This window comes from Anthonomus grandis, chromosome 2 (genome assembly GCF_022605725.1).
Source record: "Anthonomus grandis grandis chromosome 2, icAntGran1.3, whole genome shotgun sequence".
In the NCBI taxonomy this organism is placed as follows: domain Eukaryota; kingdom Metazoa; phylum Arthropoda; class Insecta; order Coleoptera; family Curculionidae; genus Anthonomus; species Anthonomus grandis.
The window spans coordinates 5,265,716-5,280,210 of record NC_065547.1 but is presented as its reverse complement, the minus strand read 5'-3'; the positions used below and the strand labels follow the sequence as shown (position 1 = coordinate 5,280,210).

The 14,495-nt window shown below is 36.2% G+C and overlaps 1 protein-coding gene across 2 annotated transcripts in view; it reads right to left on the bottom strand.

Moving 5' to 3' along the window:
* LOC126750089 (nucleoredoxin-like) overlaps positions 1-14,495 on the bottom strand; it is a 105,679-nt gene that overhangs the window by 70,334 nt on the left and 20,850 nt on the right. For both annotated transcript variants that reach the window (XM_050459594.1, XM_050459593.1), the window contains exon 2: positions 5,958-6,366. In XM_050459594.1, the coding sequence (XP_050315551.1) occupies positions 5,958-6,329 (372 nt within the window). In that variant the 5' untranslated portion in view covers positions 6,330-6,366. The remainder of the gene's footprint in view (positions 1-5,957; positions 6,367-14,495) is intronic.

Here is a 14,495-nt window from a genome sequence, read left to right as displayed (position 1 = left end):
ATACGTTAATTATTCTCCTAGTTTTTGTACAATTTTATTAGTATTCTGTAGTTAATGTTGATTCGTAGGGTTTCTCTAGGGTTCTACTTACGTTTGGTTTATTATTTTTATCTATAGTGTTTAGTTTTTAACTAGTTCATCTTGTTCGAGAGCCCCATTTTGGCCCCAATTTAGATTATTTAGGTTATATTATTGTAAATCCCTCTAGTTTCCAATTTTCTAGAATTTTTATACTTGCTTGCTTTGACTGTCAGTATTCTCCTAAAATTATTGGTCTCTTTGGGCAAAAACAATGAAGATAATTCTAAATATTTCGAAACTGTTCCATCGGGTTTTAAAAAGGACGCGCTTCGTGACAATTCATTCAGTTTTAAGTGTTTAGTCAGTTTTTACCTTGGAAACAATTAAACGACAGTCAAGGCGAGTTAGGTTAGTATTTTTGACGTTGACAATAAAAGTGTGTTCACGAATTTCGTTACAATTGGTGTCAGAAGTAAAGGATATTTGGAAGCTCATTTTAGTAGATGCCTTTAACAAGAAGTCAGGCCAAGATGGAGATTGAGAAATTGATGGAGCTACTATTAAGTTTGATGAGCAAAATGTAGAACAAGAAGAACGAGACCGTAAACAGAAGGAAGAACAAGAAGAACGAGACCTCAAACAAGAAGAACGAGACCGCAAACAGAAGGAAGAACAAGAAGAGCGAGACAAGAAACAGGAAGATTTACTAAAGACAATTAAATCTGACCTGAAGAAGGAAAATGAAGACCTAATAAGGACCATGAAAGATGACTTAAAGAAAGAAAATGAAGACCTGATTCGAACCATGAAAGATGACTTACTTAATTTAAAAGATAATCTTAAAAAGGAGCAGGAGGAACGAGACAGAAAACAAGAGGAACGAGTTTTACAACTTAAAGAAGATCTGGAGAAGAATCAGAAACAATTAATGACTAACTTTGAAGCAACGGTAGAAGAAGAATTGGGGCAAGTACAAAAAAAGATCCAAGAACTAGAGATGAAAGTAAAACTCTTCATCCCGATCCTGGAATGCAAACAATGATGAAAGTAAAGCCACCAAAATTCGATGGCAAAGAAGCATGGAGTACCTATTTGAATCAATTTGAAGCCGCTGCTAGGGGAAATCGCTAGGATAACGAAGAAAAGGCAATTAATCTTAAGCTAAGCCTTAGAGGAGAAGCTACAGAAATATTAAGAATGGTGCCATCTGAGGATCAGCTCAATTTCGACGTATTGGTGCGTATACCTTAGAGATGAGATACGGTAAACCTCATCTACAACAAGTGTACTAGGCTCAACTGAAATCTAGAAGACAACAACCCGAGGAAGGACTCCAATAGTTTGAGGCCGATGTTGCTTGATTAGTAAATCTGGCTTACCCTTCAGCCCCAACAGAGTTCCGAGAACATATTTCTATAAATTGTTTTATTGACGGAGTTCGAGATCCAGATACTAACCACGCTCTAAGGATGGCTCATCATAAAAGTATATCAGAAGCTTTGGCCCATGGACTAGAGTATGAGGCAGCTCTTCAAGCAACTAGAAGGCCGACACGAATAAGACAAATCAGAACTTCGGAAAGTGATCTCGAAGACCGCCTAAAGAAGATTGAATCATTATTACCGAGGAAACCTAAAAGACCATTGCAATGCTGGAATTGCAATGAGGAGGGGCACCTTAAACGTCAATGCCCCAAGCCTTTAAGAGATCCAAGGAACCAGGAAAACTTGTACTTCAAGCTGGCTGGGTGCTACCAAGCCCCACGTATAAGACTAAACCGGCTGCCACATCCTGGAGAGAGCTTGGTAGTACCGGGAAAAATATGCGGCCGTGAATGTGAGATGGTAGTGGATACAGGATCAAGTCATACTATCGTGAAGCCGAACATCGTAGCACTCTGTAGGTTTTTAGCACCACCCAATTTAATTCTGGAGTCTGCAAATGAAAAAAGGATCCCGATTCTTGGATTGCATGAAGCTACAGTCACCATTGGCTTAACAACATTCCAACAGCCAGTACTAGTGGCAGAAATCATGGATGATGTCATATTAGGATTAGATGTTATGAATGCTCAGCAGTTTAAAATGGATGTATATAACCGGATATTGATGACGAGAAATGAAAAGATTTTTATGCACCACCTATATGAAGATAAAGTAAATACCAGAGTCGTTAAGTTATTCAAGGATGTTACTATACCAGGAAATTCAGAGGTGGTGGTTAATGCTACAACTGGAGGAAAAGAGGGAGAAACTGTTTTGATTGAGCCCATGGAAAACTGCAAACTATATGGTCAAAGAATTTTTCCAGCCAAGACGTTATCTACGCAGAAGAAATCTACTGTTTTGGTTCGAATGGTAAATTTAAAAGGATATGATCAACACCTGAAACAAGGAGAGAACATTGGCGTATGCTCTGAAGTAGTGGCAGTCATGAAAAATGCTGATAGAAGTCGTTATTCAAAGAGACCTTTTCCTGTATGTTTACAAAACCTATTTGAAGAATGTTCTGCCAATTTAACCATAGACCAGTGTAGTAAATTGCGACGTCTTCTTGAAGAAAATCAAGATGTGTTTTCCTTGCACGATAATGACCTGGGAAGAACTGATTTGGTGCAGCATCGAATTAACACTGGAGACAATACTCCGATTAAACAAGCACATCGAAAAATTCCGATAGCTAAACAAGGAGAAGTTTCCTCAATGCTTCAAGAAATAAGGACACAAGAAGTGATAGAACCTTCTCAGAGTCCTTGGACATCTCCAGTTGTGCTAGTGAAGAAAAAGGATGGATCCACTAGATTTTGTGTAGACTATCGGCGACTGAATGATATTACCAAGAAAGACAGTTATCCCCTACCAAGAATTGACGACACCCTGGACACGCTATCAGGTTCACAATGGTTCTCAACACTCGATCTAAAGAGTGGATACTGGCAGGTAAATATGCACCCAGAAGATAAGGAAAAGACCGCATTCTCGACTGGAACAGGACTTTGGCAGTTTACAGTAATGCCCTTTGGACTCTGCAATGCTCCAGCTACCTTTGAGAGACTTATGGACACAGTTTTACGTGGAATGACTTGGGAATCATGTTTAGTTTATCTGGATGACGTTATCATACTGGGGAAAACATTTGAAGATCATTTGAAGAATATTCAAAAGGTATTTGTTAAACTGCGAGAGGCCAACCTGAAGCTAAGTCCTAAAAAATGTTGCTTATTTCAAAAAGAAGTTCGATACCTTGGCCATGTAATATCAGAAAAAGGTGTCAAGACTGATCCAGATAAAGTAGAGGCGATCGAAAAATGGCCACGACCCACTGACAAACACCAGTTAAGAAGCTTTCTGGGCCTTTGTACCTATTACAGAAGATTTCTAAGAAATTTCGCTAATCTTGCAAAGCCTCTACATAAGCTCACGGAGGACAAAGTGGTATTTAGTTGGTCAACAGACTGTGAAGAAGCATTTCAACAGTTAAAGAGAGCACTTTGCACATCTCCAATTTTAACATATCCGATTCCTGGACAAACTTTTATTTTGGATACCGATGCGAGTAATGTTGGAATTGGGGCCGTTCTATCACAAAAATATGAAGATGGCGAGCAAGTAATAGCTTATTTCAGTAAAACATTATCAAAACCAGAAAGAAACTATTGTGTCACTAGACGAGAGCTATTGTCAGCAGTAAAAGCTATTGAACATTTCCATAAATATTTGTATGGTCAACGATTTATCCTTAGAACCGACCATGCTTCGTTGAAATGGCTGTTTCAGTTTAAAAACCCCGAAGGACAAATAGCAAGGTGGCTTCAACGATTACAAGAGTATGACTTTACAATAGAACATAGGAAAGGCGCATATCACCAAAATGCCGATGCTTTATCGAGAAGACCCTGTATTGAAACATGTCAACATTGTTTTAAAAAGGAATCAAAACAGCATCCAGAGATATTTACTTGTAATCGTATTGGCCTTCACAGTTCTAAAGAGTGGGATGTAGCTAGTTTAATCCAAGATCAGTGTGATGACCCAGTATTTGGTCTTATTTACGAACTGAAATCTCGAGAAATTTCAAAACCAGAATGGAAAGACATTTCTGACAAATCTCCAGAACTTAAAGCTTATTGGTCTCAATGGAATTCATTGGTTATAAAAGATGGAGTATTAAAAAGAGTCTGGGAGAGCGTAGATGGAAAAGAAAAGACATATCTGACAGTCCTTCCTCGAAAACGTATTCCGGAAGTTCTTGAAGCTGTTCATGGCGGTGTCGGCGGAGGACATTTTGGAGTTAGTAAGACCTTGGCAAAAGTGAGAGAACGGTTTTACTGGCTGAACAGTCATCAAGATGTTGAACGCTGGTGCCGACAGTGTGAGCAGTGTTCGTCAAGCAAGGGACCAAAAACCCGGACAAGAGGAAAGATGATGCAGTATCTTGTTGGTGCACCTTTTGAACGAATTGCCATAGACGTAGCAGGACCCTTTCCTACTAGTAGCTCCGGAAACCGATATGCTCTTGTTGCTATGGATTACTTTAGTAAGTGGCCCGAGGTTTATCCGATTCCAAACCAAGAAGCAACGACAGTAGCTGAAGTGCTGTTCCAGAACTGGATTTGTCGATTTGGTGTACCCAGAGAGATACATTCAGACCAAGGAAGGAACTTTGAGTCACAAATATTCCAACAAGTATGCCAGTTGCTGGGAATCAATAAGACCCGTACAACCCCACTACACCCTCAGTCTGATGGAATGGTTGAAAGATTTAACCGCACATTTGAAACCTATTTAAGGATGGTAGTAAACTCTAAGCAAACCGACTAGGATACCTGTATACAACCATTCCTATTGGAATATCGTTCTTCTATCCACAAGTCAACTGGAAAAAGCCCGGCAAAAGTTGTCTACGGTGATGAACTTCGTTTACCTTTGGACATTATTACTGGAAGACCCCATAAGTCTGAAACCCTTGAGGAGTATGTCGACCATTTATAAGAGCGTTTACAAATTGTTCACGAACAAGCACGGGATAAACTTCATCTAGAAAGTAACAGAATGAAATCACGTTATGACATAAAAGCAAATTCTAACGGTTTTAATCCTGGGGATAAAGTCTGGTTATACAATCCACGGAGGACGAAGGGCAAGTCACCAAAGCTCCAGAAGGATTGGAAAGGTCCATTCAATGTGGTCACCAGAATCAACGACGTGGTGTACCGTATCTAGCGACATCCGACAACGAAGATGAAAATTGTAAACATCGTCCGGCTAGCGCCCTATCATGACTCAGGTGGTCCCATGTTTGATCAAACTTGAGAGGAGAGCAGTATTATGAAAATGTAAATACGTTAATTATTCTCCTAGTTTTTGTACAATTTTATTAGTATTCTGTAGTTAATGTTGATTCGTAGGGTTTCTCTAGGGTTCTACTTACGTTTGGTTTATTATTTTTATCTATAGTGTTTAGTTTTTAAGTAGTTCATCTTGTTCGAGAGCCCCATTTTGGCCCCAATTTAGATTATTTAGGTTATATTACTGTAAATCCCTCTAGTTCTAATTTTCTAGAATTTGTATACTTGCTTGCTTTGACTGTCAGTATTCTCCTAAAATTATTGGTCTCTTTGGGCAAAAACAATGAAGATAATTCTAAATATTTCGAAACTGTTCCATCGGGTTTTAAAAAGTGACAATTTATTCAGTTTTAATTGTTTAGTCAGTTTTTACCTTGGATACAATTAAACGACAGTCTATGCGAGTTAGGTTAGTGTTTTTGACGTTGACAATAAAAGTGTGTTCCCGAATTTCGTTACAATATTCTTAAACATTTTCCCCTTTATCTTCCAAGCTACTTAAGATATTATTGTAATTCCTTTACAGTATTATATAGTACACTCAGTGAACACTTTTTGAGCTAAACCCAGCTGTGAGACTAAAACGTACCTTTAAACTGATTTCGCTGAACGGCATGGCGAACCACGGTAGTCCCATCAAGTTCTCCCGGTGGCTGACCTCAAAATCACCATAATTATCGTTATGCGCCCACATCACCACTTGAATCACCTCGAATCGTTTGTCCGCGTCACCGTTCGCGCAACTTCCGTTTAATTTCTCATACAAGTCGCGCAGTTTCTTCAAAAAATCGTCACTCTGACTGTTAATGTTGGCGAAACTGAAGTAGATCCCGGTGATCTGGACGTTTTTTAGCACCTCAGAAGTGGGATAGTTGTCGAAGTCGTTCGAGTTGTTGCTCGAGTCGCACTTGATCAGTTTCTTACCGAAGATCCGGTCGTACCATTTGGTTTTTTCATTCATTTTTGGGCAGGTACCGAGGTACTGAGGTCCAGTTGAACTGAAACAGAATTTTCGTTTATCAATCAAGCGGTAAAAAATGAAAAGTGGAAATCAAAAACTCTCCCTAGGGGGAGCGCAGCTGTTACACAGTCTCGACGCTCGGCAATTTCATTTGATTACAGTCTTAAAATCTAATAATTTCCAATGGCGTAGGAAATTTTAAAGTTCTGTCTCTATAGAGGGTACCTACAATTAACATTTTTGCTACCCTTGTATTTAATTAATTTTGGCAGCCATCTGGTTTTTTATTATTGACAGTAAATGTATAATAGTCACGTAGTCACATTTTGTTTAGCGATTAAACGAACTAAGACTACGGTTACAGTGCAAGCGATTTCGCGCGAACTGCCCTTCGCGCAAAAACTAGCGAATCGCCCAAATTATTAAACTCGCATAAATAAATGCAAGTGGTTAGAGTATAAGGGACTTAATCGCGCGAATCGTTGGTTGTCACTAAAAGTTCAAACAGGTTTGTTTTTTTCGCGCGAACTATTTGCAGTTGCGCGGTTTTTTGGGCTCTGACCTGTTCGTGAAAAATCAAGAAAATTATAGGAAGAGGTGACACAGCAGATTTAAATGTTAACAGTAAGTATTTTGATTAATCGAACATATAAATATACTATGAATTAATATACTGCTGTGGTATTGCATCGATTTTCTCGTACCTCGTATGCTTTATTGGCAGATCTATTGTTTACACGTAATGTATAATTGTGCTTACTCTGTGAATTTGATAGCACTAATTGCAATACATTGGACTGGTTGACACGTTCTTTGTCTATAACAATATTATTTAATAAGCAAAAACATTTAACTATTAAATCAACCTTATCAGAATGACATTCTATAGGTTTGTTAAGCGACCTCCACTTTACTGCCATTAATCCAAATGAACACTCTACGTTTCTTCGACTCCGTGACAGTCTGTAATTAAATATTTCTTTTTCGCGTGAATATGGTTTCATTAAATAAGATTTTAGAGGAGTTTGTCTTTTGGAAGAAAATGTCCTTATTCTAGTTGCTCAGATAATGTTGCAGTAGCGAATGTTCCGCTATCGTTTTGCATACCAATGCAAAGTAATTTATAATTTACGTCGACTACAGCCTGTAGTACTATAGAAAAGAACTGTTTGTAATAATAAAACATAGTTTCCGCCTTTTAAGAGCATTTAATCCGGATATGGTTTCCGTCAATGAAACCAACACAATTAGGAAAATTCCACTCCATCATAAAATGTTATAGATCTTTTCAATAGCAAATTCTTTATAGGCTGAGGCAAGTGCTGAGGCTGCAATTTTTTCCATATAGCTATACAAGTTTCATATATGACATTTCTTATTGTGCTATGTGACATTCTGAATGAATAGGTTAAGGAGCGAAATCCAATTCCAGTTGACAGGAATCTGAAGAAAATTTAATATATAAATAAAATATAATATATCTAGTAATATAAATCTTCATGCATAGTATAATTCACTTAAGCAGTTCTTAAATACTGTTTTTTTTTTGGTAAACTGGCAAAAACGAAATGGAAAGGGTTACGAGCCACTTTTGCACATTTTTCCCCATAACTTCCGATCTATTTAACATATTTTTGTAATTCTTTTACAGTATTCTTAGGGAAACTTTTAAGATTAATCCCATGTAAAAACAATTGTCCTAGGTCATAAAATTGGTCTAACCAAAGCAATTTTAGCCTTGGGTAATTGTATAAGTACCTATAATTGTTACGAGACACTTTTGGAAGAGAATTTCAAAAAACTTTTAAATATAAACAGCCCGGTGCGACAGGATGGGAAAAAAGTGGTTCTTCTTGGCCACACTTTAAGAGTTTGTATTTTTTGACAGATCAAATGACACTAAGGGATACTTCAAGAAATATATCGCTACCTAAAGATAACGCAATATTACCAATAAGTAAGGAATTAAATGAAGAATTAGATGGTGAAACAGAATCTCATAAAACACAAAATACCGTTGATGATCATCCAAACGACGTGGGAGAGGTTTTGCCATCTACTAGTGCTACCAAACAACAACAGCAATCATCACACAAAAAGCAGGAGTTCTCAAGCAAGAAGCAGTCAACTTTGCCAAAGAAACCTAGAAAAAGTGGGAATAATGTCCCGAAAAGAATGATAGCAATAGAACAAGAAAAACCAAACTTTTTTAAACAAAGTGGAAACCGAAATACATAAAGATTATAACTATCGTTTCTTAATGAGCGTAGTACCTCATTTCAAAAACATGAAACGAGAAAGGAAGCTCAATATGCAGTTACACTTCCTTCTTAATGAAATCAAGACCACAACTTAACCACCAGAAAATGTTATTTATGCGAGACCTTCTTTTCTTCCAGTGTTGCTTCTAGCAGAAAATGTTTGCTTCTATCCCATTTTTTGTGGTCATTAGACCAAACGTGCTCTTCTATTATTGATCTAAGGAACTCTCCTGTTCGGATGCACTGTTGATGTTCTTTTGTTCCGACTTCCAGAGGTCGCTTTGTTTCGCCTATGTTATGAGTCTACACATTCGCCGGGGTATTGAAAATCACAGTTCTTGGTGTCTAGTAGGCTCTCTATATCATTCTGGCTTGGTCTTCGATACTAAACTTTCTATGGTTGTCATTGGAATGAAGGCAGTCTTAATGTTAAACTTTCTAGAAATTTTCCTCATTTTCTCTAAAGTTACCTTAATGTATGGTATCCTTACAAATCCTGTAGGATCCTCTAGTTGCTATGGCTGTTTCCATATATCTGCTGCTTTCCTAATAGTTGTCCTTATTAGTTTACTTGGATACTCGATAAGTCTTTGGTAATGTTTTTTATATCCCTGCTGAGGTAACATTTAGGTTGCCCTCCTTAGCAGGATTTTAATGATTCTCAACTTTATTGAACCAGCATGATTGATGTTGTAGTATAGCTATTATCCTGTGTATTTGTTTGTGATAGACTGATGTCCTTAGACAGCAGTGACTCTGTATCGCTTCTGTTCTAAATTATATCCTTCGTGTTGGACAACAAGCTTATTTTTCAATTAAAAGTAGTTACAAAGACATTCAAAAAGCCATCACTTCCTCCAGTGGAAGTTCAGTTCAAGTGCTACATCCTGTGTGAGTCTTTCAGATATAAAGGCTCTCAATACAAAAGACTAGTAGCTTATCATTGTGTCTAACGTTAGAGGCATGGAGTTCGACGAAATGACCTGAGTTTCACTAGGAAGTTTTCATTCCCTCGTAATGAATATAATGCCTATTATATCTTTCGCAAATGCTGATGGCGGCGAATCTCTGAAACTGGTGATATGGAGTGATTTTGGTCCGATGCACGTGTAAATTCTTTCCTCTTCTGTTGGTGTTGGATTTTTAGTTAGTATATTATATTCATCTATTTAAGATTTCTTCAACCTTGTTGTTTTAGTTTTCTGCATCCATTATAATAACTGTTAGGTTTCTCTTAGTAGGATCTTGATGTAGATATCTCTTTTTAGATCTTTGAGTGCAGCCTGTTCCTGTCTAAAGATATTCATTTTTGGTCGTTTCCCTACCAGTGCGTCCATAGTACTTTATATCTAATAGCGAAATTCGTCGGCTTCTGTACGAGATTAAATGATAGAAGTAATAATATCCAAGATCGATGGCTACAAAAAAAGAAGGTGTTTTAATAGCCTGCAAACCCTTTAAAACAAACAGATAAATATTTTGGTATAAAAATTTAAAAAACAATGCAAATAAATGTTTTTAGTTTACTCTAATAATAAACCAATATAATGTTAGTACAAAAACAAATAATGTACAAGAAAACAAATACCAGTTCCAAGAATTTTTAAATAATTGACCAGACGAATATTTTAAACATCCAAGTTAATAAGTATGTTATAAAAATTAATAAACTTAAATAGTTCTACTGCTTTTGGGTCAATGAACTTTTTACAAATCACTGTTATAACAAATAATCCTAAAGTGAAACTAAAAAGGGCGAAAGACTCAGCAGTTAGCGTCAGCAGTATCACCTGCTTCAGCTAACTCGAGTTGATATGGGTTATCTTCGCCGTCACTCGGTCCTTCACCTTCCGTATTTCAGCACTCCAACTCATCAATACGCATTAAACTTGCCTTCGAAAATGAAACTAGTATTACTTACCTTAATATTATACTGTAAGTTTTTCGGATGGACAAATACATTCCCTGAAGTTGCACTGTTTTCTTACTTCTTCCTCTATTGCGTTCAATATATAAGAATACGTGTCATTACTCATTAGTTAATATTCAAAAAACTTTATCGGTTGCAGTTTGGAAATCGAAAATCTGGTAGTATTCGCTTAAGTAATGATTTGCGTATATTTCGTTGCGTATATCGCGTTCTATTTTTTTATTAAATGTAATTCATTTCAATACTGAATGCTCGGTTATATAAAATTCTTTTTCGATATAAAACTGAAATTAATGTCGTTCATGACCTGTGCCTTAATAACTAAAACTTATGAAATTGACTTTAATCGCGCGAATTTTAGAGATTTATTTATTTATTTTACAATACAAGCCTTACAGGTAAATAAATACCCATCTACAAGGCAGGAAAGACCTTCAAATACATAAATATAACTTATGCTAACTAAGAAAAATGTATATATAACTTGTTACAAAAATCTTCTAAGCTAACTAAAACTAACTAAAAAATTACATAAAAAGTAATAAGAGGTATAGAAAATAAGTAACAAAAACGATCAAAACCTAATGTGCTGACTATAAACCTTAATTTTTATTAACGGAAATGGCTATATTATTTACAAAAAATAGCTTAATACAAACTCAGGTTACTTGTGGCTTAGTGTTCAAGTGAGCGACATAAGGCTTCCTTTGTAATATTGAAAATGTCAAAATGAGCATCATTATTGTAAATACTACACATGGTATAAATTGGTGAACATTTAAGTAGATTTGTTCTAGGAGTAGGGAGATGAAACGTGGTATGATGTCTATTATTGAGACGAGGCACAAAAAAATATAATTTTGACACTAATGGCGGACTATCGATTAGATAATTAAGTAATTTATGCAATGTCATAAGAGCAGAAAAGGTTCGTCGAGTTTCTAGGGAACAAATATTAAAACGTTGGAACAGATCATCATGTGGAAAACCCTGAGGTGGGTATACATTATCACACTTAAAACATAAGTATTTTAAAAAGCGCCTTTGCACTTGCTCTAGATTGTTAATGTGTACATTATAAGCCGGCGACCATATCACCGAAGCATATTCCAATCGCGATCGTACATATGCAAAATATAATGTTTTTATGGCATCTGGATTTCTGAAATCCTTAGTGCTTCTATAAATAAATCCATATGATTTTGACGCTTCTGAGACTACTGTGTCAATATGGTATGAGAAAGACAGTTTGGTATCAAAGTACACTCCCAAGTCTTTAAAAGAATTTGTGCGTATTAATGTAGTCGTATTTAAAGCGTAGTTAAATAATAACGGTTTTAATTTGTTGGTATATGTCATAACATTACATTTAGAAACATTCAACTTTAGACCATTTTCTACACACCAAGCATTTACCAAGTCAAGATTATACTGCAATCTATGACAATCTGCGAGATTTCTTATTTTATTATATAACTTGATATCGTCTGCATAAAGTAAAAAATCGCAATCCAATTTATCACCAATATCGTTAATAAAATAGTTAAACAGTAGCGGTCCAAGCACAGATCCCTGCGGGACACCAGAAACTATATCATAGGAGCTTGACCTTTCGCCGTATAACTCCACGTACTGACTTCTACCACATAGATATGAGCGAAACAATTGAAGAGAGACAGCTGAAAATCCAAAATTACTAAGCTTATCAACAATTAAACTATGATTCAATTGATCGAAAGCCTTGCTAAAATCCAGGTATATAACATCCATCTGTTCCCCATTATCAACTGCCTCAGCAATATTCTGAGTTATAAGCAAAAGGTTTGTGCTCGTAGACCTTCCTTTAAAAAATCCGTGCTGTTGGGGAATAATAATATTTTTGGTTAACGGAAAAACTCTATCGTGAATTAAAAATTCGAGATAACAGGAAACCCCTCATTTTTCGTGTGAATACATAAGATTTCGCGCGAAGGCAGTTTACGCGAATTCGCTTGCACTCGTAGCCTTTGCTGTGAAGTTCAATCCAAATTATATGAAGCGCCTCGCCTTGAGATTACTTATACTTGTAGAGATTTAAAGTTGTATTGGACGGTTTTTACTTGTTGATTAATTTAAAAAGATCTCGTAAAACACTATGTATTAAGGCATTTATATGTAGTTATTTATGTAGAATCCAACATTAAAATTTCAATGCTTTTTGTGTATATTGTTCTATAGCTAAATCTAATCATTTTTGAAATTTTTAAATTTGTCTGTCAAGAATGACGTTTGCAATATACAAAAATTTCGATGTTTATTATCTTCTTTGTGATAAATTTAAATGAAATTTAATAAACCGTCTAAAGTGGCTATTGAGAAGCTCCCTATTTTTATAATTTAATCGTATTGAGCACTAAATATAAGTAGAAAATTAAGTTATTTAGTTATATATAACATATAAGAAATTTAGTAATACATTTGCAATTTAATATTTTGTGTATAGTAAATATACAGGGTGTTTCAGAACTATGGGATCAAACTTCTAGGGGTTGTTCAGTGCAACAGTAGAATCCATTTGAGTATAGGAACCCATGTCCGGAAATGTGTCACTACACCACTACGGCCCTAAGACTATTTTTACCTTTTGTATATGATACCATCACAAGAATTGTTCAAAATGTCTTCCTCCAACCTGAATACACCGATTTAAACGCCGCACATGATTTCGGCGGACTACACTAAAAATTTGATCCTCGTTTTGAATGATTTCAAATGCTGCTGTTATTCGTCCAATTAAGTCTAGCTCGATTCTACTAGAGTTTCGAACACTAAAAACTTTACATGTCCTCACAAGAAAAAATCGAGCGACGTTAAATCGGGTGACCTAGGAGGCCAAGAAACTGCTCCATCTCTGGCAATCGAACGGTGCCCAAACCGCTAAGCCAAATACTCGCGTACTTGTACAGCAAAGTGAGCCGGCGCTCCATCATTTTGAAACCACATTTGCTGTCTAACGTTTAGTGGAACATTTTCTAGAGTTCTGGGAGAACTTCCTCCAATAAACGCAGATAAATAGGTCCTGTTCACCGTTTCGGTAGAAGGTATGGCCCAATTAAATAATCATCAACAATGACTGTCCATACGTTGACAGACCAACGATTCTGATGTTTTCTTGGAAAAATTGCATAAGGATTTTCTTCGTCCCAAACATGGCTATTCCTACTATTAAAAATACCGTCTCTTGTGAAAGAGGCTTCATCGGTCCACAAAACATATCGTAAAAAATTTGGTTTTGTTTATCATCGGAATAGAGAAAAGAAAGTAAAAAGAAACGAAACAACCACTAAATTATGCTTTATTGTTCGTGCAGTAATCTCTTAAAAATGTATTTTTTTAAAGAATATAAGCTAAAAATGTTTTCGGTATTAGTTTGGCAGCAATTTATAATTTTTGAAATTTGATAAGAAAATAATCTTTTATAAGTTTCAGTTGAGTGAAGCGGAGGTGTTAGCCTTCCTTTATACCGGGTATTAATATTGTAAACATCTGTGCGAAATTTTATTTTATTATATAAATAAGGTGCAAATCTTAAATTAATTATTTTAAAAAACATTGAAGATGCGTAAAAAATCCTTTTGTTGTGCATAGTCAACCACTTGGTTTCCTTAAGCTTGTGTTTTATGGGGTTGCGCTTTCTCATGCCATATATTAATCTAATCCTTTTTGAATACATGAATTTACGTGCTGCGTGAATCGCAGGTCACTATCCAGAATCAAACCCAAGCTCTTGCAGTGCTCGACGTGTTTTATAGGCTCGTTATTGATCTGAATTAGGTCCCTAGAATACTGTAAAAAACTCTGACGGCTACCCTTGCCCCCAAACAGCATAAATGCTGATTTCATAGAATTTAATTGTAAGCAATGATTTTTAGAAAAATCGTAAATGCTGGCAAGGTCATAATTAATGGCAGCCACTGCTTGGGAACTTCCACCTGC